Below are 26,496 nucleotides of genomic sequence, written 5' to 3' on the forward strand. Positions count from 1 at the left end.
GTTCTTGATAGTGAGCTCAGTTTTAAGAACAGAATTAATGAGATCGGTAAAACAATATTATTACCTACATAGTCTGTGGCACCACATTTGAAGCCTGTGACATTCTCTTCATTGCTCACAGGGAGACACTCATATGTCATTGGCACATATAGACTTCCCATGAGTGCCATTATCGATCTGCGGTGAGTTCAGAATGTAGCAGCTAGGATTCTTAGTCATAGCAATTACACTAACTTTCAAATTCCTCCACTGACTCCATATTCTTCCACTACACCCATATGTAACAGAGCTGACTTTAGATACTTTATAAGTGTTTAAATGCATCCCTGGTCTTGTCCTCTTCTACCTTAGTGATTTGATTGCTGGGTTCTGCCTCACAGGGTTTCTACTGGAAATATACTAGTCATTCCAGAAACCCAACTGAAGAGGGGGAAGTCTGCCTTTGGGTATTTTAGTCCCAAGCTCTTGAATTCACTGCCTAAACGTTTGAGCTCAATTGGCAGCCTAAGCTCCTTCAAAAACATCTCAGAGCATTTTTAAATATTGCATTCAATTAGGGCTTCTCTTCTATCATATTTTCTGCTATATATTAGTGTAAAACCTGCTATTATTCTCTCCTATTTTATATTGTCTTATTCATTAAAGCATTTTGTTAGCTTGCTTTACAAATTATTAAAATAAAATTATCATTTTTATTAGTAATAGTAGTAGTAGTAGTAGTTGTTATAGTAGTAGTAATAGTAGTAGTATAGTAACAAAAGATTCATGTTTTTGGTACAAATATAGGCTCTGGGAATAAAAGCTTAAATGAGGTATGTCCCAAACTGGTGAGTGAACATAATAGTCATCATGGAGATATTACATATCAATCAGATTTAACATCACTGTCTCCTAAAGGGTTAGGGCGCACTCTTCCTCTTTATCTGATTCCTTCATGCTTCAGTTCTAAGTCTTCTCTAGCACACCTTGGTTTGATAATCATCAGCTCCTCAGCATTTGGAGGAGCTATACATATGACTGGGACAACAGTAATGGCAACAACTACAACACCACTACTACCACTAGTACTACTGATATAATAATAATAATAATAATAATAATAATAATAATAATATATATAAAATAACTGCACTGCAGTAAAAGGTAAAGTGTTTTACCTGTTCAGAGAGGGGACACACTGACCTATAGACATCTATTGTCAAGACAACAAGAATTCCTTTGGTGCTGACTCATCATCCTACAAATAAAACACTGGCTAATATGAAATACTTCAGAATCCTCCAGGGTGATGCAGAGACCACATTCTACACTAATCTCCTAGAGATAAGACAAAAAAAGATATGCTCATCAAGAGTGAGATAAATTACCATTCTGTGGTACTGTAGCTTACAATCTAAATGTGTCTGCAGTATAATTTGCAAGCGATGCACTCAGCTTTCTACTGGAGAAACCAAGAGAAGGCTTGTTGATTGGTTTGTAGAACATCTTTGGACCATCAGAATTATGGATTTGTCATTTCCAGTGGCAAGAAATTTTAATACCAATGGATACTGCATTATCATATCTGTTCACATTTTGAGTTGTTGCAATGGTAGCAATGAAATTAGGAAATTCAAAGAAAAATAACTGATCTACACTCTTGGAACTTTAAAACCCCATGGAATGAATGTTATGATTGAAACATCTACTTTTTCATATATAAACTGGTTCCTCCTCTTTAGAAATAAATTCAGAAGTTATTTGCTTGCACAGCTGATGAAGGACCTCTGTCTAAAACCTTGTGCACTTCGCTGCAATTTTAAATATCTCTCACTCTCTCTCTCTATATATGTCCATAATTATTTTTTATTAGAACACAAAATTCCTAACTGTAACTTCCCTGCATAATGATAGCCAGTCTCCTTTCTGGCAGCCTGTAAATTGCAGACAGCTGGACATACCACATAGACCAGAAGCCTAATTGAGAACAGCATGGTGCAACACCAGTATAAATTGTGGAATGGAACTGAATGTAAAGCAGCTAAACAGCCCATACTTTATCCTGGTTACATTAACAATCACAACGGCCAGGCTACAAACTTAACGTGTTTAATCAATATGCTGATAATATAATGTTATTGCAGTTACCTTTGTTGTGATTAATAAATTCTCACTATATGTGGCAGGATAAACAATGATGTACCTAAATGTTATTAACAGCACATACTACAGTGGATTCACAAATGAATGAATCCAGACCTCATCCTGTTTACACTGACAAGTTCTTCATTCTTCATACACTTTTCTGGCTTACGCTACTGTTTATTGAGCCACTGAGACACTGCTCACGACATTCGGGACATTCAGTCATTTGGTACTATCAAAGGCTTTTTTTTGCTCCGTTCAAAGCCTTAGGTTTACAAGATGCAAGATATCTAGCATAGTTGTGGTAAGATATATTTGAACTTTTAAGATTCCAGAGGCAGTTCTTATACCAGAGTAAACTTTTGGGTTTGTTTTTGCATTAGGCTACATGAACGCTACCTACTAAAGCTACATTTAGAACATAATTATTATGAGCATGCGAGAGAGCTCATGTGATCATATATGATCAGGTGTTGTTTCAATCTCTGACAAACTAACGCCATTTCATTTTACTCCAACGTATACTAAATCATATTAGTAAAAATTATTTTTTCACTCCTTATCTATGGCTTATTCACAAATCCTCACCATATATGAGAAGAAATGTCCAATATCATTTTCTTAAAAAAAAACAAAAAACAAACTAGCCAGCTTGTCAATTACTTCAGAATTGCTTCACTTTAAATTAGATTCTCAAATTTAGGAGGCATTTCTTGAGGGTACTGGCTATAGCATGGCCACCCCTAGTAACGAGCTGGAATACTCCTAGAAACTTTTGAAACATGACTGACATCTTGTGGAGATTTAGGCTACATATCGGTGGACAAGAAAAATCCCATGCTGGTCTACGTACATGATCCATCGTCTACGGTCACGATCATTTCAGTTTGTGAATTAAGCTAGATTTATAAATATATTAAAAAAAAAAACAAGTTCTAAAGTCATTATTGAACTGCCTGGGATTCTTGACACATCGGAAAAGCAGAATTTACGTTATGGTTTTAACAACGGTCTCTAATTTGCATGGACGGGTTATATGACCCGGCAGAGGGAGCCAGGCACCGTTGGTGGTGCGGACCTTCACTATTATTTTGACAGCAGGCGCATAGCTAAAAGTCTGTTTAACAGTCATTTACATATTTACATGTTACAAGGTAACTGCTTTAGTGTCAAAATCAGCAGGACATTAACAGTATTTTCCCCTTTAAAATACATTTGGAAAAAGTAACCATAATCTGCTGGGGTGGTTGGGGGAGGTGTGTGTATGTGTGTGTTTCTGGGGGGAGGGGGGGGGGGGTGCTATGTATGTGGTGGTGTTTGTAGGCTGGCCTTACAATTTCTTGTAAAGTTGTTTGGGTTTTTTTGTAATAAAGTTTCTCTAAAACATTTTGTAGACATTTATTGTTATGCAAATCAAGAATTTTGTTTTATTTTTAAATCTTTTTAAAATCTATCCGTTTAAATATAATCTTAAAAGTACGCCAGTTAATATGAAATCATTATTATAGTTAAAGTTGGTTATATAGGCTATTGTGTCATAATGGGATACAACTCATTTGATATATGGGTTTAATACATTTCATTAAACTCCTGAAATTACCATTCGAGTTCTCGCCATTTTTCTGAACCAATCACAGCGCGCAAAAATCCATGACCCATCCAATCAGGAGAGAAATTCTGCGTCCCAGCCTACGTTTAAGTATTAATTAGGTTCAATTTTGCACTTTACTGTCTGAAGAAGGCGAAGGAAATTCTATCGTGTAATTGAACTGCTGGTGTTCACCGTTAACTGTCAACATGGTTGATACATTCTGTGCAACTTGGAAGCTTACAGACAGCCAGAACTTTGATGAATACATGAAAGCGCTTGGTAAGTTAAAACGGCACACATACAACTGATTTTGGCACTGTAAATTCTTTGGAAATATGTATCATTAGGGCTGTTTGTATTTAGATTGAAATATTAATGTCTGAACATTAATATGTGAACAAATTTGAATGTGCGAACATGGTTGTAAACAAACCAGCGTATGTTTCGTTATCTAATTGCATTGTGGTTATTTTAACAGGTGTTGGGTTTGCAACAAGGCAAGTGGGCAATGTTACCAAGCCTACTATTGTCATTAGCCAAGAAGGGGAGAAAGTTGTGGTTAAAACACTGAGTACTTTCAAGAACACTGAGATTTCCTTCAAACTAGGAGAAGAGTTTGATGAAACCACTGCAGATGACCGGAATGTCAAGGTTGGTCGATTTGACTTTTTTTTTTTTTTACTGCTGAGAGATACTATTCTATACTTGTGATATTATCCAGAAGGAATCTTGTGGTACATGTGGTACTATTCTATCTTAAAACCATGAGTGCAGTTAAAATACTGATGTTAAACTGAATTCATGCTATATGGTGCACCTAATACAGAATTAAAATTATGTTTAAAATTTTTTTTTTTCTGTTACAGATACTACTGTATTTAATATTTGGTATTAATCAGGTCATGAGTTTTGTTTTTTAGTAAAATGAGCAACCTTTTCTTTACTGTGAAACAGTGACCAAATTGAGCGTAACCATGAATCAACCCTGTATGTGTTCTGTCTGATAACAGTCGACAGTAACCTTGGATGGAGACAAACTGGTCCATGTTCAGAAGTGGGATGGAAAAGAAACCAAGTTTGTCAGAGAAATCAAGGATGGTAAAATGGTCATGGTAAGATTTCTTGTAATTCACAACTATTCCAGTTAGCATTTTACATCAGAAAAATGTGTTGACTATGCTTCACAAATTAATTTTTTGCCATAATGCCTATTAATGCTAAGGCTATTTAGTGTCCACAAATGTTGTCTGATAATGATATTAATGATTATAACACCACTTTGTCTACTTTTTGCTTCCTTTGTCACTAGACTTTGACTTTTGAGGGTGTGCATGCAGTTCGCACATATGAAAAGGCATAGTGTGAAACTAATGGATGCCTCAGTCTACTCCTGGCAACTTGACAACGATAGAGCTGCATTTTTTCATTATATGATTACACTTTCCCTTTTTAAAACATGGGACACTTTTTTTAAACTACTTTTTATATCAAATGCATGACTTATGGACTTAATTGTTGCATGTTATAGACAGTCATTTTTGACCAATTGTGTAAAACTGAGTTAAATACATACTTGATGACATCCTGAGTGTCTTTTTGTTTATTGTTTTGCCCACACACCAATTTGCATTTCAAAAGAAATCTTGCTATACAAAGAGTCTAGAGGCAAGATGGAACTCAAGTCTGCCACATTATAATGTTCCATTTATTTTGCTGACTTGCAGAAAGTAATCAGATAGATAGAGTGTATTTTAAAATGATCTATTTATTAAAACTGAGATAGCAAGATATGTGTAATTTAGATAAATATTGGAGAGATAGACTTGATAGAAAACAAAGTAAATACACAAAATACTTAAATATGTCAGCAAAACTCACATCCTGAGTGCACAGAATATTACTCAGAATAATGTTTTTCTAAGCTTAACATATGAATTTTGAAAAAAGGGATCATATTATCTCAAACAGTATCTGAAATAGAATGCAACTGATTGTTATCCTACCACACACAGACACCTGTTTTGGTTGGTACTCCTGGCTGTTTTTGCTGTTCCTTAAGTTATCCTATTCCAAAGCAGGAAAACCAAACATTACTTGATCATATCAATTATTAGTACTGACAGAAATAAAGCTTGTTCCATCCCATCTTGAAGATGAACATCCAGCTGGCTTTCACTGCATGTCAAAAGTTCAGCTGCCCTCCATCAATTTAACATGGGATGATACACCATTTTCCCAGAATCCTTCATTCCACCTGAACCCCATTTCTCATGCCTAGTTAAAATAACTAGCTACACAACCTTTGGGTTAACTGGTTCACCTTTGGGTTAACTTGTAATGCATATATCTTTCTTATATCTTGCTAGGCATATATCCTGCAGCACAAGTTGCTAAAGTTACAGATAAGCATATCAGTCTAAACCTATGTCCGTAACAGACTAGCTCCAAGTGCCTAACAATTCATGTGGAAAATATAACTGACAATAATATTTACATTCATTAGCCAGGGTGACACCTGTCTTTTCAATGAGACTTCGGTAATCGAAACTGCCAGATCGCATCTCAGCTCAGGTTACACTGATTTATCCACACATGACACTCTGTGGTCAGATATGAGATTGGATGTATTTATCCCACATAATATGATGAAAACATTGCACTGGGTTCAGTGGAAGCTCTTCTTTTGTTCCTGTTTTGTGGCCAGACATATGTTCAACCATAACTGAGACCCCCAAGCAGTGCAAGCCAGACTACTTAAGACAGCCGGAACCCCATACTACAGAATTGTAGTCTGCCGTTGAGCCACAACCTTGAGTTCAAAGTAAGGATGGGCGTGGGGAAGATCACTGCAGGCCCTGCTCATCCATTTGAAGGATTGCCCTCTTATAAAGGCTTCCAGGAAATCCAAACCAAATCAACAAGCATTAAAACTTCTTCTCCTGTAGTAGTGCTCTTATACCAGGCCTTAACATGATCTTGTACTCATTCCTGTGCATGAGTTGCACTTTCGGTGAACCATTTTGACACTTACTCTTGTATATTCTTACTCTTGCACATTGTGTATATTCTCCAGAAACATCATATTTCTTTTGCACACATTGTGTTATGGGCTGTGACATTCAGTATTAATGTACTCATAACATAATTTTTACAACAACATTCTTACTAATTTGTTCCATTGCCTTAAATAACTTGTTCCAATGCCTTAATGATCTCATTCCCATGCTTTACTATCTAGCTTCTGCGCATTAGGAACTCGTTTCCACATTAATAAGTTGTGGCCATGCCTTAATTTTATTAAGAAGGTATGTCACCTGCAGAGATCTATACTAGTTAGTTAATTAGATAGCAGTTTTAGCTAACTAGCTATAGCAAACTAGGTCAACCATACAGGTCAGAGCTGTAGCTAAAGCTCATTCGTGCTTGAAAGCATAAGAAACTGCCCAGACACCTGAATTTTGTCATTAGGTTTTATTTCAAGTGACATCGCTGCAAAGTCATTCGTAAACCAAAGTTTGTTTTCCCTAAATAGCTCATTTACACTTAAATGTGAACTGATTAACCTGTAGTGTAAACAGGAGTGGATTACAAGAGGCAGGTGAAGAGGAAGGATTAGAGAGCATGTGAATGAGATGAGGGATAACTGATGATTAAACATGTTTATTCTTCAAACACTTAGGATTTTCATCGATATGCAGTTATGATTAGTATACTTTTCTGCTTTTGTACATTAGCAAAGTATCTTTTTAGTGCAAACTGGAAATAAATCCATGTACAGTACATGTCAAAGAAAGCACTGTGTGTTTCTAGCACCGAAATCAGGTCCAGCCACATGATTGTTTTTGCAGTAAGTCATAGGTTTAAGATAAGAAATGACATGATTGTATCTATGAACTGTACATTATTACTAACAGTTGCAGTAGTCTGTTTCCTGATTCATATTTTTATGTCCTCCCATTTATAAAACAACTGTTTTGCTCTTGATGAAAGTAATGATAAAGCTGTTTAGGTGGGCATTAGTGATTTCATCTAAATATATTCAGTTACACCCCCAAGATATCAAGCCCAGATCTTTGTTCTTCAGATAGATTGTGAAGGTTTATTTTCACGACTACAATAGGGCCAGTATGTAAGAGTAGTGATTCACATCAATGCCTAATTCAGCCTTTGTTTGCTAAGGCTGCAAATCCCAAACTTCATCATTAATGATCGTTGTTACAGTGTATATAGTGTATTAATAGTGAAATGTAAAGATGTTTGTTCAAAAAGCAGTTAAATGTACCTTTAAAAATACAGTCCATTAAACTAAACTAAGATGACTGTTAACTTTTAATACACTGTGGGCTAAATTTAAATCTACAGAGCATTCAGCATGTATTTAAATTGTGAATTAACACTTTTTCCCCCTTTTTCTTTGAGTGCTTTTTTTAGCAATGCCAACCAAATAAAGAAGACCAAGACTATTTAGTGTTAGCCAGCTTGAGCAGCTATTGAGTCAGCTACTGAAAAGGCATTGTTGGAAAGGACAGTCTTGCCTCAGTCTAATGTGCCTACAGTCGACATCTGTGAGTGTAATTGTATTGTTCCTATGGGGCATTCAAAGGGAATGACCTGCAGTAACCTTTTCTGGGTGTGAATTTTCCAAAGGTAGCTCAAAGGTAATCTCATAATCCTTGCTATGATACGTAGGAACATCATTCGATTGACTTGGCCAACCATGTCCAGTGGCTGCCTTTGTAGTGCACTTTGAGTTGATTGTATATGAATGGTCACTGTTTCAATCTAATAGTATAAGGTTTTGTGGTTACTGTTTAAGATGAAGCTGTGCATTAAACATGGTACCTACTGGCACTCGAGTCTGTAGTCACACAGCAGGTTGTCTGTGAATGGACTAATTTAGTCACAGACATACTGGAATTGGAGTGGAAAGTAATCGGCTGTTGTCTCCACCTCCAAGCAAATGTAGGCTACTATGTGCATCAGAAAAATTAACTTATTAGTGAGGCAATTTAAATGATTAACTTTTCAGACTCATTATTGTTGTTTTTCACCTCCATAAAACGGTCTCCCTAATAAAGGACACAAAAACTGAAAGTACTTGCATGTGTTTTAAGGAACTCCTTCTGTTTGTTCTTTGGCATTGTACAGGTTGTAATGGTCAGTGTGGTTTCCTAGAAACCAGTGGCCTGATGTGCCTTTACCATTGAATGTGTATCAGTGTAGCCTCAATGGCTGGAAATCCACCTTGGCATGCTAATCTATGCTGGAAAGTGCTTCAGGGTTTATCCATATCTATTTTATTGCAATGCTATTCATGCTTTTTGTTCTTCTAAAAAAAGACATGAAAAAAATGAAAAATTGTGCCTTATAAATCACTGTGGCTTTGAGTTGCATGTTTCTGTGTGTTTTGGAAGCATCTGAATGAGTGAGACTTTACAACCATGTCCCTAGTCTCAGGCTTCAGTCACAGTTTGCCAGCCAGCGTCAATGCTTGGCTTAATAATTTTGCTTCTTTTTTTCCCATCCTGCTGAGCTTAAGGTCTAACTTTAAGGCGATTTCGCCTCCCCTTTATGGAGTGAGAGTAGTCTGTTCCTTAGTAGCCAATAGAATTTAGACATGAGAGTGACATCACTGTCAGATGAGGCCTTTGCCAAGTATCATGAAAGGAACGATCCCTTTTGTCCCCTTTGAAAAGAGGCAGTGAAGGTCTGGGAAAGACTCCATGTTTGCCATGGGAACTGCTAGCAGGGAAGGAAAAATATTTCAGTTGACAATAGACAGATTGTCACGGGGCAGTATTCCAGTGGTAGAATGTGGCTCACCAATGGGAAAGCCTTTAGTAAAGTGGCACTTATTATAAAATCAAATCCCATAGTGATTAATATCAGTGATAATGAGGTAATAGATTGGCTATTGTTGCACAGAATGAGTGACACTGGCTGCCTTAATGACAAAACCAGAAACACTGACAAAATATTGATTACTACAGGCACAAAATAACAATTCAACACTCTGGTGTAAAGCAAAGAAGCAACTCTTAGATTATGTAGCCATTCCAGATAGTTAAAAAAAAGTAGTATATGAAGAGATATAGGCCTACAGGCAAAATGTATGGTTAGGCTAAAGCATATGTTTAACTAGGGGGCATTTATAGGACAGCATAAGTTACTCATTGTTATAGCCAGGGCTTTTTCTCTGAGAGGCTATTCGGGACTATTTGGGAAGCCTGCATAGCATACTGGCTCCTTGTTACATGCAATGTCCTGCAGTGCATACCAATGGACTGACTTAAATACCTCAGCAGTGTTCACTGGTTTTCTTGTTAAGCCCCTAAGGCAGAGTGTATTTGAAACAAATAAATCAAACATTCTACCCTTTTTTATTGCCTCAGAATATATTAACTTCAAGTTTAAAATGGCCTGAATTTTAGTTTTAAGTGTTGCATTTCTCACAAGGCTTTTTGCATTAACTGATGGACATGCTCAGTCAGTGGCCTGTTTGCACTGCACTCTTCAGTTCCTGAGTATATGCATATGTCGCCACCCTCTGGTGACACAGGTTTATTACATGGTTATCTCCAAACTGACAGGATAGATAAATGACTAGTATTATACTTCTAAATATGTAGTGACAAAATGTTCATCACTAAGCAAGAAAAGTCCTTACAAAAAATCATTATAACAACTTTACAACTATCATCCTGAAAATATGTAAAAAAAAATGATTATATCAATCATCTCGATAGAATGTATGACTTAATTAATAAACACAGGTTACGCAGGCCATCTTAAAAAGATACAAGACAATTTAGTTTTTCAGAATATAGTTGTTAATTCATGGAAATAATAATTAATGTCAAGGTATTCATGAATATTTATTGAAGATAAATGCCAAACAGAATTGACCATTTCTTACAGATTTTAGGTTATATACAGACATACAGTTTCAGGGCTATATACAGACCAAAGTAAGGTTTTAAATTAAAAAAAAAAACATTTATTGATTTTTGCAGGAATTCTTTCAGAAAATGTGGAGGATCTATTTCACACTTCTGAAATAACTGCTAAATGAGATAGTCTAGCATGGAAGAAGACATTCTAAGGTAAATTTATACTAAATATATGTATGATTTAATCATTTACACTGAATACTTTTATCACCTAAATTGTTAGGTCAATTACATTTAAATTCACAATTTTACACTAAACAAACATTCACTCCATGCATTCCTGTTCAAAATGTTCTCCTTAAAGTAGATATGTTGACACCTTCACTTATCATCTGTATGTTATTCAGTACATTCAGACCAGTAGCTGGTATACTTTTGTTTTTAAATGTGTTTGACATTTATGTTTATAGGCTTTACGTTATTATCAACTTTTTGTGTACCTTAGTAAACCTAGTTGGTGAAACAAACCAGATATAATGATTTGTTAAACATGCATTTGCTATCTTCTCTATAAAACACCGCTATTGTTTTCTCAAAAATTTCAATGACATCTTAAGATAAAGGCATATTACATATTAGAGATCATATTAAACACCTAGTTTTCAAGTACTAGGTTAGTTTTATTACATCAGTTCCTGTGTGTAATGTTGTGTTATTATTCCATCCAATGGATCAACATTGTGTAAATAAGAACTTATTAGTTAAGCCACAAAATGTGTCATTATTGCAAAGTCATGTAAACAATACAAGCAAAAAGGGAAATGTCTTGGCAAATCCCAGGTAGTATTCAGTATTTACTGGAAACGTTCTTGTCTTTATCTGAAAACTCTGTTTGCATGAAAGTGGACAAGACAGAGATATTTGATAAAATAGTACCATTTAAACACTTTAAATTGCATTTGAAGCAACACCACATGACCATTGCATAGCTGGGCAGTCTGTCATTGACTGGCAGAATATTCCTGCCAAAAAGGGATAAACCTTTTTTTGCACTGGATCTTTTGTCATCTTACAATAATCTATCACTGTAAACAGGCATCATAGACATATTTATGTTAGAAAACAATATTACTGGAAGAAGTAAAAGTGAAATGGGTATTCACATCACATCATAACAGTGTTCTCATTCTCATATAATATACTCTCCACAATTTTCTAGATAAAAATATGCAGTTGCCTTTAAATTCAGTTAAAATATTGAATACTAGAGCTTGGTCAAATTAAGGGGTGACGGTTAAGACCCCAGGCTTATATTCATGTAAGCCTATCTCTGGCCATCTCTTTGTACTTTATAATCTGTGTGTGATTATGATAAGCAGTGAATAATAAGAAGAATATCATTAAAGGAAAATTTGACCATGTTTTCCACATCACATGCCTTCCTGATATAATCTACCCATGCTGGCATATACGGAGGCCTCTCAACTCCGACATGTCACTTGTAAGTATTGATAGGCTTGTACTGATTGACCATACCTTAGTTTGTTGTATGTCATGCATGCCATATTTGTTTAAACTCACAACTGTTCAAAATACAAAAAGCATGGATTTATTAATAGCAATATTGATTAGTGGACCTAATGTACATATTCCTGTTTTTTTTCCATATTATACATGGAGTGGAGTTGTGTAGTTAACTGAGCTCACGGAGTTGTTTGTGTGTGCACTAATATGGGAATATGGAGCAGCACATGTTCCCAAGGGGTAACTGGTACATCTAAATCTATAGGAACCAAGCAACTTTCTGGTGTTTATTAGTAGACTTATATATCATCTACACATCATACAAAGTACACCTAGAAATTTTAGGAAATAATTTTTTGATCAGTACTGATTTACTGAATGCGCTAGTCATGACCAAAAAGTAAAGTTTTACCATCTGCAGTGGCTGATAAAATACAATATATTTTAAATATGTTATATTATTAAATATATATTTTCATATTAGGTGCTAGTGTTGTGATAGGGCTGTCTGTAGCCTGGCATTAATTGGCAGAACATTGTTCCATACAGATATTAATGCAATAGAATGGCTACAAGATCCCAACAGTGCTAAGATGGTATAGGTGGATGAGTGTGTGATTCTAGTTTTTTGTTTGAGTTGGTGATAGGTGAGGAATGGCTATTTTAGTAGAGAAATGAAGTTTGTAATTATATACTGCTTGTTAAGCTTAATGGAAAAATTTCCCTTTAATGTTTATCTGACCATTAGATTACACCTTTTTACTTTCTTTAATGTTAAAAGCTCTGTTCCTTTTAATAAACTGTTACTGGCCCTCAGAAAGGAGTGGATAACAGATTTGTTACTCACATTTGCACTTCAAGAAGATGTTAAGATAAAATCATTATTTACAGAGCCATAATATAGCTATAATATTGTTATATTTAAATTGATATAAAAAGAATGAACAGGCACTATTCTCCCACTTTTCAAATGATTTCTGTATGCAGTCATGGGGATTTGCTGCTTTAAAAGTTTAAACGCATTTCTTTGAGTTTATATAAAGCTTCTACAACTATAACAGTCCAATCTATTCTGAAAGCTTACTGACAGCACCTACTGTTGCTGAATTAAACAACATTCATTCTTTGGAGTTTGTTACTTATTACAATATTAGATCAGTAGGGAAGTACAATTGATTCTGATTGATGCTTTGACTCTAAAGGCTACAATATTCTGTCAGTTCAAGTTACATACATTGATTTGTATAGCAAAACTATTGAAAGGTTATTATTAAGCTCTACTAAGGTTACTGATAGGTTATTATTATTGCTTTAACTATTATTTTACGGTTAAAGATACAATAATTACTAGTATGTTCATTTAAGCTGAGCTTTATCAATGATGGACATATTAGTCATTTTGATTATTTGTAATCGAGAATTATTGTGTCACATTGCATTGTAGTAACATTTGAAAAAGCACCAAGAATTGAATTGTTGCCTTATACATTGAAATAATATTGTATTTTGGTAAAGTGTAAGGTTTACACCACGAATGATCAATATCAATGATGTCATATTGGTTTTTAAATTTTTCTGTGCTCTCCTAACCATCATTTTGATAGAAAACAGTGGAATGCTCTGAATCAGCACTCTATCAAAATGAGGAACATGTACTCAAGGTGTACCATAATCTGGGTGAAATCCCTTTCAACAGAATCTAGTTTTCTGTGATGAGGCAAGTGGGTTTTTTTGTCATTACCTATCAGAGCTTTTATGTCAATGTTGCAGTAGGTCTACCATGATAATTAGGCTGACATTTTAAGATGAAAAAGAGTCAGGCTTATCATGCCATCTTTGAAAGCTCATTCAGAGTCTGCCATCAGCCCTCCTTTGGACTTACAGGACTAACTGTGTGTCAACTGCAGCACCTCTGAAGGTCACTGTTACAGTCACTTCAAAATATTACAAAATGTCATGTCAGACTCAGACGATGGATAACTCAGAAGAGGGGAGGAGAGAATGAGAAGAAAGGGTACTGGATATCGTATTCATCCACGTAGAAACACTGGAAGTATGGGACCTCTTCTGAAATAAAACACAACAAAATGCTTGTTACTGATGGTCATTTCAGGGAAAATAAACTCCAAGGCTTCTAAAGAGGTCCTGGAAGACCTCAGTCAGTTCTTGTTGTATTTTTACTGATCACATACATTCAGCAATAGTGCATTGGTTGTAAACACTTACCTTCCTCAGTCTGATCATCTTTGGTCACATCAGGTTCTTCTGCTTCAAATTTAGAGGTGGAAAGAATCAGTGCTCAGTAACCCAAAAATCTAAATCGAAAAGGGGCTAATTGCAACAAATGACAAATCACTCTTAGGTTATTTACCTTTCGTTTTCTTCTCCTTGCTCAGCACCTTCTCTGTGACTTTTACTATGAAGGGAAATAGAAAGTCTACTGAGCTTCAAGATAAGATAGGTCTTGCCTACATTTCATAGCTCAGATTAGTGAAACATTTTTCAAACAGATTTCAAAATGGTACTTTGTGATTCTTAAGAACATTTTATTGGCAGCTATAATTTGTAAATTAACTGTATGTAAAGTTTTTATTTAAATTAAACATCATCCTGTTTAGCATCTAAGTGAATATGACCTTTATAATGAATTTTAAAAAACCCTTTACCTTCCTCTTTGACTACCTCAGGTTCCACATCAGAAAGAAAAAAATGTTGATTATATCTTGCCACATTTAGCAAAATGCATTGCAAAAAAATAAATACAACTATAACAGATAATACAACACTATAAAACTATAACAGATAATATAATACACACTGTCAAGACCATACTTTAAAACGGTGTTTCCCAACACAATACTGAGAGGCCCCAGTCAGTCTGTATTTTTGCTTTATTCCCAGTGCAGCTGTGCCATGTATTCAGAGTTCTTAATTTCTTTGTTGCGGTGTGTTGGGATGTGCTCTCTCTTTGTGAGTCCGCTAGGACTAGATTATAAAGAGTTGCTCTAAAAGTCACAGTACCTTTCTTTGTGGGCTTCCTCACTGTGATCACTTTCTCGTTTGCCATTTCTTGCATGAGGGAGGAAATTTACATTCAAATAAATTCATCTCTAAAATTTAATTTGGTGGATTGTGCAACAGGCTGCAATATGTAGCTGCAATAAATCATGTCTTATGAATAGCCTACCTAGTTTTATAAACTGAGCAAAAGATCTTTTGTAATTCTGGTGCACCTACGATATTTACCTTTCTTTTTATGTTCTGGCATAATCTTGTGTTTTGGAGCCTCTTCTGTGGAAAGGTTTCATGACAGAAAAAATTAGATTTGCTTTATTTAATTAGACATTATACTGAAACTATATTACACCATCACTAGTGTATCTCTAACATCAAAACAGTAGCCAAATAATTTATGGTTTGGTGATGTTCTTTAGGTTCCGTTCTAAATGGGGATAAAAAATCCTATCAGTTTGTATATCATATAAATAATCATGATGTGCATTATTTCATACCTGTCTTTACAGATGCTGCTTTTGTTATGTTTTTCAGAGCCTCACGTCCTGGAAGATATATGTTAATTCAGTTCATGTTAATTCAATAACAAGTCACAGGCAAAGTATAGATGTGACAAATTTTAGATGCTGAGTGACATCTTTCAGACTTGGGACTGTACCTTTTACCACAGTGGAGACTTTAAGCTTCTCTTTTAAGAGGCCAGGCTCTGTTTTAAAATATAGATTTAGTTTAGTTTACTTAGAGATACTCATATTTGCAGGAAATAGTAAGTCAGGAGATAGAATGAAGAGCATTGGAGCAGGTATAGGCACTTATCTGTAGCAATAGTTCAGACTATTGTACAATATGAACTGTAATTCATGGACACAAAGTTCTGTCAGCCTCATTAGTCTTCCACATGTCACAAAAGTATTATTTCTAGTGTGACATATTCTAATCATGTCCCCCTTATTACCTTTTTCTTACAATGTTTGTTATTTTCTTTATTTTATCCACCCTTGTGTAACATTGCTTGAGAGAGGCAAACCTTTCTTTATTACAGCATGTTTTACTTTCTCCTTGACATCCTTGGACTCTGTAAAAGATAAAGCTAAATATTTTTAACTGTGTAGTGTGATGCATTTTATGTATATGAAGAGCTATAATAGTTTATTACTTACAAATCAACATTACCTCTATCCTGTTACGCATGATTAATGTTAACTACTTCAATGTAACTGCTTAGTTAAATATGAGTGGGATATTGCTGGAAATTGGCATTTATCTGCATTGAATTGCACCTCATCTGTTTACTAGAAATACCTTTGAGGGTTTGGTTGTCCATCCTTAACTGATCAATCTGGGTTTGTGTGAACTCCAGGTCTGTTCTTATTTCCCCAATATCTTTCCTCAGTAAATCCAGGATAGACAGCTTTTGGTTGATAGCTTTCAAGAGCTCCATTTCCACTGCAGTATCTGTATGCACGGAAAGTACTTCAGTGCTTATTAGTTAAGACAAACATATATTGTTCATATGTAAATGCAGAAAGTCGCACTGAAGCTATATGAAATTTATCATTCGGAAGCAAGGTGATGCTCTAATGCTATATGCAGTGTGAGATTTACAAATACTGGAATACATTTTCTATAAAATTAGGTTGTGTTTATTTTAAATATGTAGACATTTCAAGACATTTTCAAGAGAAAAGACTGACAGGAGTCTCTAAACCCTTTTATGATCTTTGCTCTGCATGTATTGTGTGTCCTTTTAAATTACCGTTTTTTTTAAATACATGTCTTTAAAAATATCTATAGTAGAAGGTCTACAAAGCTATATGTTTTCTACATGAATATGTTATGCTCAAAAAGAAGTCTTGATAATGCTGGTGACCTTCAGTAATGATGCAAGTCTTACCTTTGGGGCTGGGATACACCACAGGGACTGCCATTTCTTTGAGAACCACTGGCTCTGCCAAAAAAATGACAATATTGTGGATTTCAAGGTATGGAATCAATGCCACTGATTTCAAAATTCAAGAGTAAGGTGATTAAAAACATAAAAAACAGGCTAAAGGACTTAATAGCTTAGAAGGCAGCATGTGTAATGTGGAGCAACTGAGAAGTGGACACAAATGCTGAGAAGAGTTAGATTTATTAGGGGCAAATCTAAAATCAGGGTCAGTAAAATGGTCCAGGATCATAGCACCAAGACGAACACATCCAGAATACATGATTATAAACAGAAAGCAAAACATGAACACTGGGAAAATAAACAAACAGACTAAACAGAAACAGGCAGCAACATTGAACACAGAGCACAAATGAAAACAGCAACCATGACAGAGACTGGAAAAACAGGCTTAGTACAGACGGGGCTTAGCACAGTGAACAGCAATGCAACAAAGGACACACAGGGTTTATATAGACAATCTAACAAGGTAAAACTAGAAACAGGTGAGAACAAACAGGGAAAATCCAATGGGTGTGCAGAATAGAAAAACCATCACATTTATTTTATTTTAAAATGGTGCTCTTCTCCTTTTCAACACTGATTACTCAAACAGCAATCCAATTCTGCAAAACCTTCGAAGACAAATTGTAAGATAAATACCATGCTTTAATGGCACAGGTTTGATCTTCTTGGCAGCTTCAGGTTCTGCCAAAATGTAAAAAAGCATTGAAACTCTACACAATGTGAAATATAAATAGAAATGGAATGTATATGAGTAGTAATTTAATGTACAAGTTTCATAGGCATTCATACCCTTCTTGACTGGAACTGGTTTAGCCTTCTCTGTGGAAATTTCAGCACCTGAAGATTAAAAATAATGTTGTTAATAGGTATTTGCTTTTCTACATTTATATTTAATGAACACTCTGCAAACATACCCTTCAAAGGGACTAGTTTAGCTTTCTCTTTGGCAACTTCAGCCTCTGAAATTTTACAAACGTTTTTCCTGAGTCAACTGTAGTTTGTAGACTCAAATACAATTAAATCATAATGAAAAGAGACGTTGGATGTTAATTTTGTCAACAACAATGAAAAGACACTGCAGGAGTTAGTTTACCTTTCTTTTGAGCAGGTTCAGATTGTGTAAAATAGTATAATGCATAAAAACTGTACAAATTGCAAAATATGAATTGTTATTTACTGGACACAGGCGTTCTTTCATGGAATTCATACCTTTCTTGACTGGGATTGGTTTAACCTTCTCCTTGGACACAACCTCTGAAAGATAAAAAAAAAAAATTGTTTTTACACTATGTTTTTGTTTTTCTCTGTTTATCTTTAATAATCACTTTACAAACATACCCTTCACCAAGATGAGCTTAGCTTTCTCCTTAGCATCTTCAGCTTCTGAGACAAGAAAAGCAATTTTATTTGATTAATTTGCAGTTTCTACTCTTATATACAATAGTAAATGTAGTGATAACAGAACTTGGTTAACTGGTCAAGAATAAACACGCATTTTGAATGTTAGGTTTTGTGTCATCACAAATGGTAGCACAAACAATTTACAACTTACATACATACCAAATATATTAGAACATAAAAACATGCATTTTCATGGTTTATCCCTTGCCTAACGTCATGTTGCCATGGCAACCGTGTCACGTGCTTTGTTTTAGTTTACATCCTGGTTTTGTTCCAAGTGCTCTTTTGTTTTCATTCTGTTAGTTACAACCCTCATTTAGTTTTCTGTCCCGTATTAGTTTCACCTGTTCCTAATTTGCCCTCATTTAGTCTGTCTGTTTAAGCTTTGTCTGTTTATCACCTAGTCACTGTTTAAGTCTCTATTTGTTCTAGCCACTGTTGTATTTTTTTAGCCTTGTTTCCTGCTTTTTCGGTCAGCCTTTGGTCAGTGTACTGTATTTAGCTTTCTGTTTTTATTTATTATGTCTTCCAGTTCTACCCGTGTTGGTTCCTTGACTCTGGACCATCTAAATGACCCTGACTTTGGATTTGTCCATAATAAATCTCATTCTTCTTAGTGTATGCATCTGCCTCGAGATTGCTCCACTTTACAAACATGTTATACAATGTAAAACATCTATTAGTACTGGATGTGTCTTCCATAGGCACTCATACCTTTCTTGATTGCAAATATCTTAGCCTTCTCTTTGGCAACTATAGCTTCTAAAAGATTAAAAAATAAAGTTTATTTTTTTACCATGAATTTTTTTTTGTTTGTTTCTTTGAATTTAATAGTCAACTTATAAACATACCCTTCACTGGGGCTGGCTTGGCAGTCTCTTTGATGACTTCAGCCCCTGAAATGTTAAAAGAGTAGTTATTTCTGAGCAAACTGCAGTTTTTACAATGAAATATAATTTTAAACACAATGGTGTTGGTTGTTAAACTGATCACAATGAATAAACAGACATAATGAAAGTAAGATTACCTTTCTTCAGAGTAATTTCAGGCTTTGCCTTTTCTTTTGAAGCAGGTTCAGGCTCTAGAAAACAATGTAAAGCATAGGAAATGTAAATATTGTAACATTTGTAGTAACGTATAGAGCTCTTCAACATGCACTCATACCTTTCTTGATTGGGATTGGTTTAACTTTCTCTTTTGCAACTTTAGCCTCTGAAACAATAAATTTTTCTTGTGTAAACTGTAGTTCCTATACTGAAATACACTTTTAAACATAATGAAATGTGCTAGGAAACTTGACATGAAAGTTAGATTACCTTTCTTCACAACAGGTTCAGGTTTTGCCTTTTCTTTAGGTGCAGCTTCAGGTTCTGTAAAACAGTATAAAACATGAAAACTACACATCGTAAAATGTGAAGTGTTATTTAATGTATACAGACTTATTTCATGGGAACTCATTACTTTTCTTGACTGGAACCGGTTTAACTTTCTCTATGGAAATGTCAGCCTCTGAAAAAAGTCAAAATAAAGGTTAATTCTATCTTGTTTTTCTCTGTTTACAGTCATTTTCAACCATACCCTACACTGGAGCTCACTTCTCTTTGGCAACTTTTTAAAAACAAAAGGGTACTTGTTCACTCAAATACAATTTTATCACATGGTAACTTGCTTGTTAACCTGGTCAAGAAGATTACACAGACATTATGAAAGACACATTACCTTTCTTTGGAGCAGTTTCAGGTTTTGCATTTTCTTTTGGAACAAGTTCTGTAAAACAGTATTAATCATGAAATTTTACACATCATAAAATATCAATAGTAATTTATTTTTCATGGGCACTCATACCTTTCTTGACCGGAACTGGTTTAGCCTTCTCCTTGACAATTTTGGCCTCTGAAAGAGTTAAAGTAAAGGTTATTCCTAAGTCTTTGCTTTTCTCTGTTTACATTTAATAATTCCTTTGCAAACATATCCTTCACTGGAGACTGCTTAGCCTTGTCTTTGGCAACTTCAGCCTCTGAAATATTACAGAGAGTAGTTTTTCATGAAGAAATTGGAGTTTCTACACTCAAACACAATTTTAAACACAATGGAAGTAAAACATGGTTGTAAACTTGGTGATAACAAGTGAGAAGTTATTGTGTAAGTTAGATTACCTTTCTTTGGAGCAGGTTCAGGTTTAGCCTTTTCTGGTTCAGTAAAACAGTATAAAAATGAAAACATGTCAGAAAATATAAATAGTTGTTTAATATACTCAGGCTTGTTTCATGGGTACCCATACCTTCCTTGCCTGCAACTGGTTTAGCTTTCTCCTTTGCAACTTCTTTGTCTAAATATTAAAAACCTAGTTTATTTCTAAGTTGTTCTTTGTTTTTCTCTGTTTGAATTCAATAATCAATTTATAAACATACCCTTCACCAGGGCTATCTTAGCCATCTCTTTGACAACTCCAGCCTCTGAAATGTTAAAAGAGTAGTTATTCCTGAATAAACTGTAGTTACTAGAACTGTAGTTACTATAACATTGTAGTTACACAATGTTACTAGACCTCGGTCGTTAACCTGGTCAACAAGAGTTCACAAACATTATGAAAGTCACATTACCTTTCTTCAGAGCAAGTTCAGGCTTTGTCTTTTCTTCTGGAGTAGGTTTAAGTTCTGTAAAACAATATAAAGCAAAAGAAAATGTGCATATCATAAAATATTAATAGTAATTTAATGTACAGAGGCTTCTTCTATAGTCATTCTCATACCTCTCTTGATTGTAATTGTTTTAGCCTTCTCCTTGGTAACTTCAGCCTCTGAAAGAGGGAAAATAAGGGTTAATTCTCAATAAGTGATTACTTTTCTTTGTTTATATTTAACATAAACAAAAGCTTAGGCTTCTCTTTGGCAACTTCGGTAACTGAAACGTTAAAAGGTCATTTTTCTTGTGTAGTGTCTATTCTTAAATACAGTCACAAATATTATGATAAAACTTGGTTGGAAACTTGGTCAACAAGAATAATAAAAAGATTACCTTTCTTCAGAACAGGCTCTGGTTTTGCCTTTTCTTTTGGTGCAGCTTCAGGTTCTGTAAAACAGTACAAAGTATGAAAACTGTACACATTGTAAAATATGAATAGTTGTTTAATGTATACAGGCTTCTTTCATGGACACTCATACTTTTCTTGACCGGAAATGGTTTAATCTTCTTGGAAATTTCAGCCTCTGAAAAAGTAAAAATAAAGGTTAATTGTTTAGATAAAGGTCTTTGTTTTTCACTGTTTACATTTAATAATTCCTTTGCAAACATACCCTTCACTGGGGCTAGTTTAGCCTTTTCCTTGGCAACTTCAGCCTCTGAAATATTATAAAAGTAGTTTAAAGTAGAGTAAATTGTAGATTGTACACTCAAATACAATATTAAATACTTTGTAAGAGAACTTGCTTTTTCCTCTGGTCAATAAGATTACAGACATCATAAATGTTCACCTTTCTTCTGAAATGCTTCAGGCTTTGCCTTTTCTTTTGGCACAGATTCGGGTTCTGTAAAACAGTATAAAGCATGAAAATAGTACACACTATAAATGTTGACCTGCTGGTCAACAAGAAGAATAAAAAGACATTAAAGTTAGATTACCTTTCTTCGCAACAGTTTTGGGTTTTGCTTTTTCTTTTCGTGCAGCTTCAGGTTCTGTAAAACAGTATAAAATTGAAAACTGTACACACTGTAAAATATGAATAGTTTTGTAGTATACACAAGGTTATTTAATAGAATTCATACCTTTCTTGACTGGGACTGGTTCAGCCTTCTCCTTGGCAACCTCAATCTCTGAAATGTTGAAATGTTCCTGTGTAAATTGTAGCTTCTAGACTCAAATACAATTTTAAACATAATGGGAGCAGAACTGGGACAAAAAGAATGAGAAGACATTGTGAAAGTTATATTACTTTTCTTCAAAGCAGATCCAAGTTTTGCCTTTTCAGTAGGTGCAGCTACCGGTTCTGTAAAACACAATAAATCATAAAAACTGTACACATTGTAAAATGTGAATTGTCATTTAATGGATACATGCTTCTTTCATGGGCACTCATACAATTTTAAACACAAAGAAACAGAATTGTGTTGTTGATCTTATCAACAAGGTTACACAAACATTATAAAAGTTACATTACCTTTCTTTGGGGTATGTTCAACTTTTGGCTTTTCTTTCAGAGCGTCAGGTTCTTTAAAAGAGTATATAGCACGAAAACTGTAAACATCGTGAAATATGAACAGTTGTTTATGATATACAGGCTTCTTCCATAGGTATTCATACCTTTCTTTACTGGGACTGGTTTAACCTTCTCTTTGGAAACTTCAGCCTCTGAAAAGGTTAAATGTGGTATAAAATGAAAATCTGTATTTAACTTGGTATAGCTCCATAAGGAGTTGAGTACATAAAATTGATATACTGTGAACCTCATACTCTGCTGTCACCTCCTTTGAATGTAAATCCTGCATTTGGATAACAATATCTTAAAACAGACCAGTTCCAAATTCCAGTTTTGACTGATTAATATTTATGCCCCCAAAATCAGCATACACCAGCCCATGTTTTAGCCTAGGTAATATTAACATGGACATTCCCACCTGAAGCTTGAGTGGGCATTCTAAAGAATAAAACAATGACACTGGAGCAAAGGGTATGGTTGACATTCATATTTAACAGGATCCTGGATAAACTGTTTGCTTTGCTTATTTCACGCTGGACAGTTTCTTAAACCTTAGACAATTCCGAAAAGGCTTCACTCAACATCTATCACTGACAAGAGGGTTAGTTACAACTTTATTGGTGTCACAACTCTGATTGCAACCTGTAGGTTAAGTAGCTAGCTAGCCATGTTGTGTGATTTAATCAACTTTGTCAGTTGAAGCTGTTGTTACGTCCTTAGGACTTTCCAAGTTGCTTCTTTGTGCTGTGGTGTTAGAATTTGTTTTTCAGGTTACCCACATGAGAGCGCACCAAGAACCAGTGAGCTGTAGAGATGACATTATAGCAACAACGGATGACCTTATTGGTTAAAGGGATAATTAGTATCCTGTTAAATATCTGTGTTGCGAATGTGTTATTGCCCCGTGGTGTCTTGCTCAGTAGACACCATGTGTGCCATGGTAGACGCCGCTCTGTAGGGCTCTGATTTGGTACAATCACTGCCTGTGGTAGACTCTTTTTCTGTCCCAGGTTCTTTGAATAGGGCCTTATGAGTTAGTACTTGCAGTCTAGCTAGGTTCTTAGATAGAGCTTTAGGAGTGTACTTGATCTTTAGAAGCTTTATGCACAGGGCCTCGAGTAGTTACATGTAATGCTCCTCAATTAGTATTGTCGAGTTGTTACAGCCAGTTTCAAAAGGACCACTGAGAGTTATATACAGATATTTGATTGCCAGAAATATTGAGTATTGTTCTTTTTTTATTGTTTGGAGTTGTAGGGGTGGGTGCTGTGTTTTTTGCTTTGTTGTGGAATTTCTGTTTTTGTGATAAGGAGTTGAGGTAAGAGTGATTGTATATTATTTTATTTTGTTTTTGGGAAGTTCATGATTGAAATCACTTTAGTAGAATATTTGTTTGTTGTGTTGGCATAAAGCCCACCCTTAAGAAACACTCCTGTTTAGATTCAGTTTATGTTGTGTGTATATATTTTGTATGTTTTTTTCTCATATATAACAAGAAAACAAACAATACATCACTGAAAACCCCGCACAGAGTGTGTCTCTGTGTTTCTTTTTTATGTTGTGCCCTTTTTGGTCCTAGATTTTGAGCTCTTGAAAGGTGCAGGTAATAGGGTCATAACACTGGATGATCTTGTATTGAACATTTTATAGTGAATTAACAAGTTTAAGTTACTTTACTTTATTAAGATTGAAAACAATAGCAAGTATAGATAAACTCTAAGTAATTAGTGAGCATAACTAATTAAATAGGAGCAGTGGTTAAGGTACTTGACTTGTAATTGGAAGGTGGTTCAAGCCTCACCACTACCATATTGCCACTGTTGAGCCCCTGCGCAAGGCCCTTGTTGCTCAAGTTGTACTCAGTCATAATTGTAAGTTGCTTTAAAAGTGTCAGATAAATAGTATTAACAATCTAGCTTATATTTACAAATTTTATTGTCCTGCTTTGATTGAGAACCAACATATCCCCCAATGCAGGCTCAATTATAGTTGTAATCCTAAATTCTCCATGGTTTTAATTTTCTTTGTGTTGTTGAGATCAAAAGCAAGTAGTATAAGTAACATTAGCTATTAGCAAACTTTAAGTAACTAGCTAACATAGCTTATTAACAAGGTTAATTTTATTCACGTCACTCCACTTGTGCACGCCCTTCATTGGCTTCCAGTAGCTGCCCACATCCGATTTAAAACCTTCATACTAACCTACAAAGCCAAAAATGGACCAGCCCCTCCATACATGATGTCAATGGTCAAAGCCCAATCTGTACCTCGAGTACTTTGAACCTCAAGTATAGCTTGGCCTGAAATACCATGCTTCAAGTCTCATGGAAGACAAGCATTGAGACTTCTCCCTGTCCTGTCTCCCAGATGGTGGAATTAACTTCTGCTTGCTGTCCGGACAGCAGAGTCCCTTGCAGACTGAAGACCCATCCATTTGTGGAATATTTAAACAACCAACAACTCTGCTCTTATGTTGACTAACTGAAACGCTAGTACTTATTTGTTTATTGCACTGATTGTTGTCTGAGATAGAGCTTATGTATTTTGCACTTCAAGGCATCAGCATTGATCCCTACATTTCAACAGCATTCTAGTTCATTGGTATCATGGACTCTAACCTACTGTACTCAGTAGTAATCAGTAGGTTGCCAGTTCAAGTCCCACTGCCCCCCAACCCTCAAATGTTCAAAGTTGTGTTCAGTCAGAATTGTAAGTGACTTTGGATAAAAGCTTCAGTCAAATGCCATTAATGTACATTTCTAATTCATATTTCCTCAACAAAATATAACTCATAAGCTAGCTATCTTAACTAGTTCATTGTCTTAGAGATATCCAATCTAGGCCTATAGCTAGCTAACGTTAGCTTCTTCACCAGTAAAGTCGAAACAACTGTCATTTGACAGTACATCTAGTCAATCTGTGTCACGGAACGCTACCCCCCCCATGACTCACGTGGTACGGCCTGTCGCAAGCAGGGGGACTCGCATGTGTAACCATGCTCCCCCCGGGGATTGCGTACACCTGGACAGGGATTAATGTTAACTGTTACTCTGTCTTCTTAAACCCCTGTCAGTGGATGATCCCCATTGGTCATAGTTGGCTTGTAATGTTAAAATGGCTGTGTAGCTTTTATACCTGTTTGTATCATCTTCCGTTGCATGTTAGTTAGGGTTGTTACATGTTAAGTGTAGAATCGTGTTGCTCGTGAATGTTACATGTGAGTGCCACCGTTAATGTCTGCGTTGTGTGTTAATAAACCTCACTGTCACCGTCGAGGGAGTCTGCGACTTCTGTACCACGCCCTGCGGCACTCGGCCACCGTTACAATCTTTTATTCAGTTTAGTTTGATAACTAAAATATCCTCCCATTCACATATATGGTCACTTAAACATATATGGTTGGATGTCTAAACGCTGCATGGTTCACCTTTCACATTTAGCTAGCGACCATGAACCACCATAGTGCCTCAATATTAACCAGCCAATCAGAACACAGCTCATCAATTAATTCATGAGCCCACCAAAAACAAATTTAAAAATCCTGTAAAAAAATCTGCTTGTTTCATTCTAGGGACAAATCAGTGGGTTGGAAATGGGTGTGTAAAAAGGCATGTGGGCATTTTCTGCCCTGTTCAAAGTCACATACCTTCTAAACAGATCATAGAAATCCATTAAAAAAAATATTGAATAAATACATTCTAAGGCACCTGCACCTCTAAAATAAAGGTAAATCCTGGTAAAGTCACTCTATTTCTCATTCTACATTTAACAAGGACTTTGGAAATAAACCCTTCACTGGGG

At 35.4% G+C, this 26,496-nt stretch overlaps 2 protein-coding genes across 11 annotated transcripts in view; one reads left to right on the top strand and one right to left on the bottom strand.

The window, feature by feature from the left end:
* The first annotated feature begins 3,838 nt into the window (after positions 1–3,838).
* On the top strand, positions 3,839–5,297 carry fabp7a (fatty acid binding protein 7, brain, a). Its single transcript, XM_026999830.3, has 4 exons — positions 3,839–3,994; positions 4,194–4,366; positions 4,726–4,827; positions 5,025–5,297. The coding sequence occupies exons 1-4, from the start codon at positions 3,922–3,924 to the stop codon at positions 5,073–5,075; spliced, it is 399 nt and encodes a 132-aa protein (XP_026855631.2). The 5' UTR covers positions 3,839–3,921; the 3' UTR covers positions 5,076–5,297.
* A 5,274-nt stretch (positions 5,298–10,571) lies between these two features.
* LOC113571077 (uncharacterized) overlaps positions 10,572–26,496 on the bottom strand; it is a 44,622-nt gene continuing 28,697 nt past the window's right edge. For 3 of the 10 annotated variants that reach the window (XM_081721266.1, XM_081721261.1, XM_081721257.1), the window contains 36 exons: positions 22,800–22,847; positions 22,657–22,707; positions 22,432–22,485; positions 22,265–22,312; positions 22,121–22,174; positions 21,973–22,026; positions 21,796–21,840; positions 21,664–21,708; positions 21,518–21,571; positions 21,252–21,299; positions 21,103–21,156; positions 20,911–20,955; positions 20,781–20,828; positions 20,656–20,688; positions 20,345–20,392; positions 20,219–20,266; positions 19,961–20,008; positions 19,816–19,869; positions 19,664–19,711; positions 19,527–19,580; positions 19,351–19,395; positions 19,214–19,261; positions 18,437–18,481; positions 18,308–18,352; positions 17,888–17,935; positions 17,735–17,779; positions 17,039–17,092; positions 16,447–16,599; positions 16,172–16,219; positions 15,803–15,850; positions 15,642–15,689; positions 15,376–15,420; positions 15,151–15,198; positions 14,501–14,545; positions 14,356–14,397; positions 10,572–14,196 (listed from right to left, as the gene is read on the bottom strand). In XM_081721266.1, the coding sequence (XP_081577392.1) occupies positions 14,111–14,196; positions 14,356–14,397; positions 14,501–14,545; positions 15,151–15,198; positions 15,376–15,420; positions 15,642–15,689; positions 15,803–15,850; positions 16,172–16,219; positions 16,447–16,599; positions 17,039–17,092; positions 17,735–17,779; positions 17,888–17,935; positions 18,308–18,352; positions 18,437–18,481; positions 19,214–19,261; positions 19,351–19,395; positions 19,527–19,580; positions 19,664–19,711; positions 19,816–19,869; positions 19,961–20,008; positions 20,219–20,266; positions 20,345–20,392; positions 20,656–20,688; positions 20,781–20,828; positions 20,911–20,955; positions 21,103–21,156; positions 21,252–21,299; positions 21,518–21,571; positions 21,664–21,708; positions 21,796–21,840; positions 21,973–22,026; positions 22,121–22,174; positions 22,265–22,312; positions 22,432–22,485; positions 22,657–22,707; positions 22,800–22,847 (1,874 nt within the window). In that variant the 3' untranslated portion in view covers positions 10,572–14,110. The remainder of the gene's footprint in view (positions 14,197–14,355; positions 14,398–14,500; positions 14,546–15,150; positions 15,199–15,375; positions 15,421–15,641; positions 15,690–15,802; positions 15,851–16,171; positions 16,220–16,446; positions 16,600–17,038; positions 17,093–17,734; positions 17,780–17,887; positions 17,936–18,307; positions 18,353–18,436; positions 18,482–19,213; positions 19,262–19,350; positions 19,396–19,526; positions 19,581–19,663; positions 19,712–19,815; positions 19,870–19,960; positions 20,009–20,218; positions 20,267–20,344; positions 20,393–20,655; positions 20,689–20,780; positions 20,829–20,910; positions 20,956–21,102; positions 21,157–21,251; positions 21,300–21,517; positions 21,572–21,663; positions 21,709–21,795; positions 21,841–21,972; positions 22,027–22,120; positions 22,175–22,264; positions 22,313–22,431; positions 22,486–22,656; positions 22,708–22,799; positions 22,848–26,496) is intronic. The other 7 variants (XM_081721258.1, XM_081721262.1, XM_081721264.1 and 4 more) reach the window with 7 other exon arrangements.

The sequence above is a fragment of the Electrophorus electricus genome, chromosome 10 (assembly GCF_041902795.1).
Source record: "Electrophorus electricus isolate QZ-2024a chromosome 10, ASM4190279v1, whole genome shotgun sequence".
Taxonomy (NCBI): Eukaryota; Metazoa; Chordata; class Actinopteri; order Gymnotiformes; family Gymnotidae; genus Electrophorus; species Electrophorus electricus.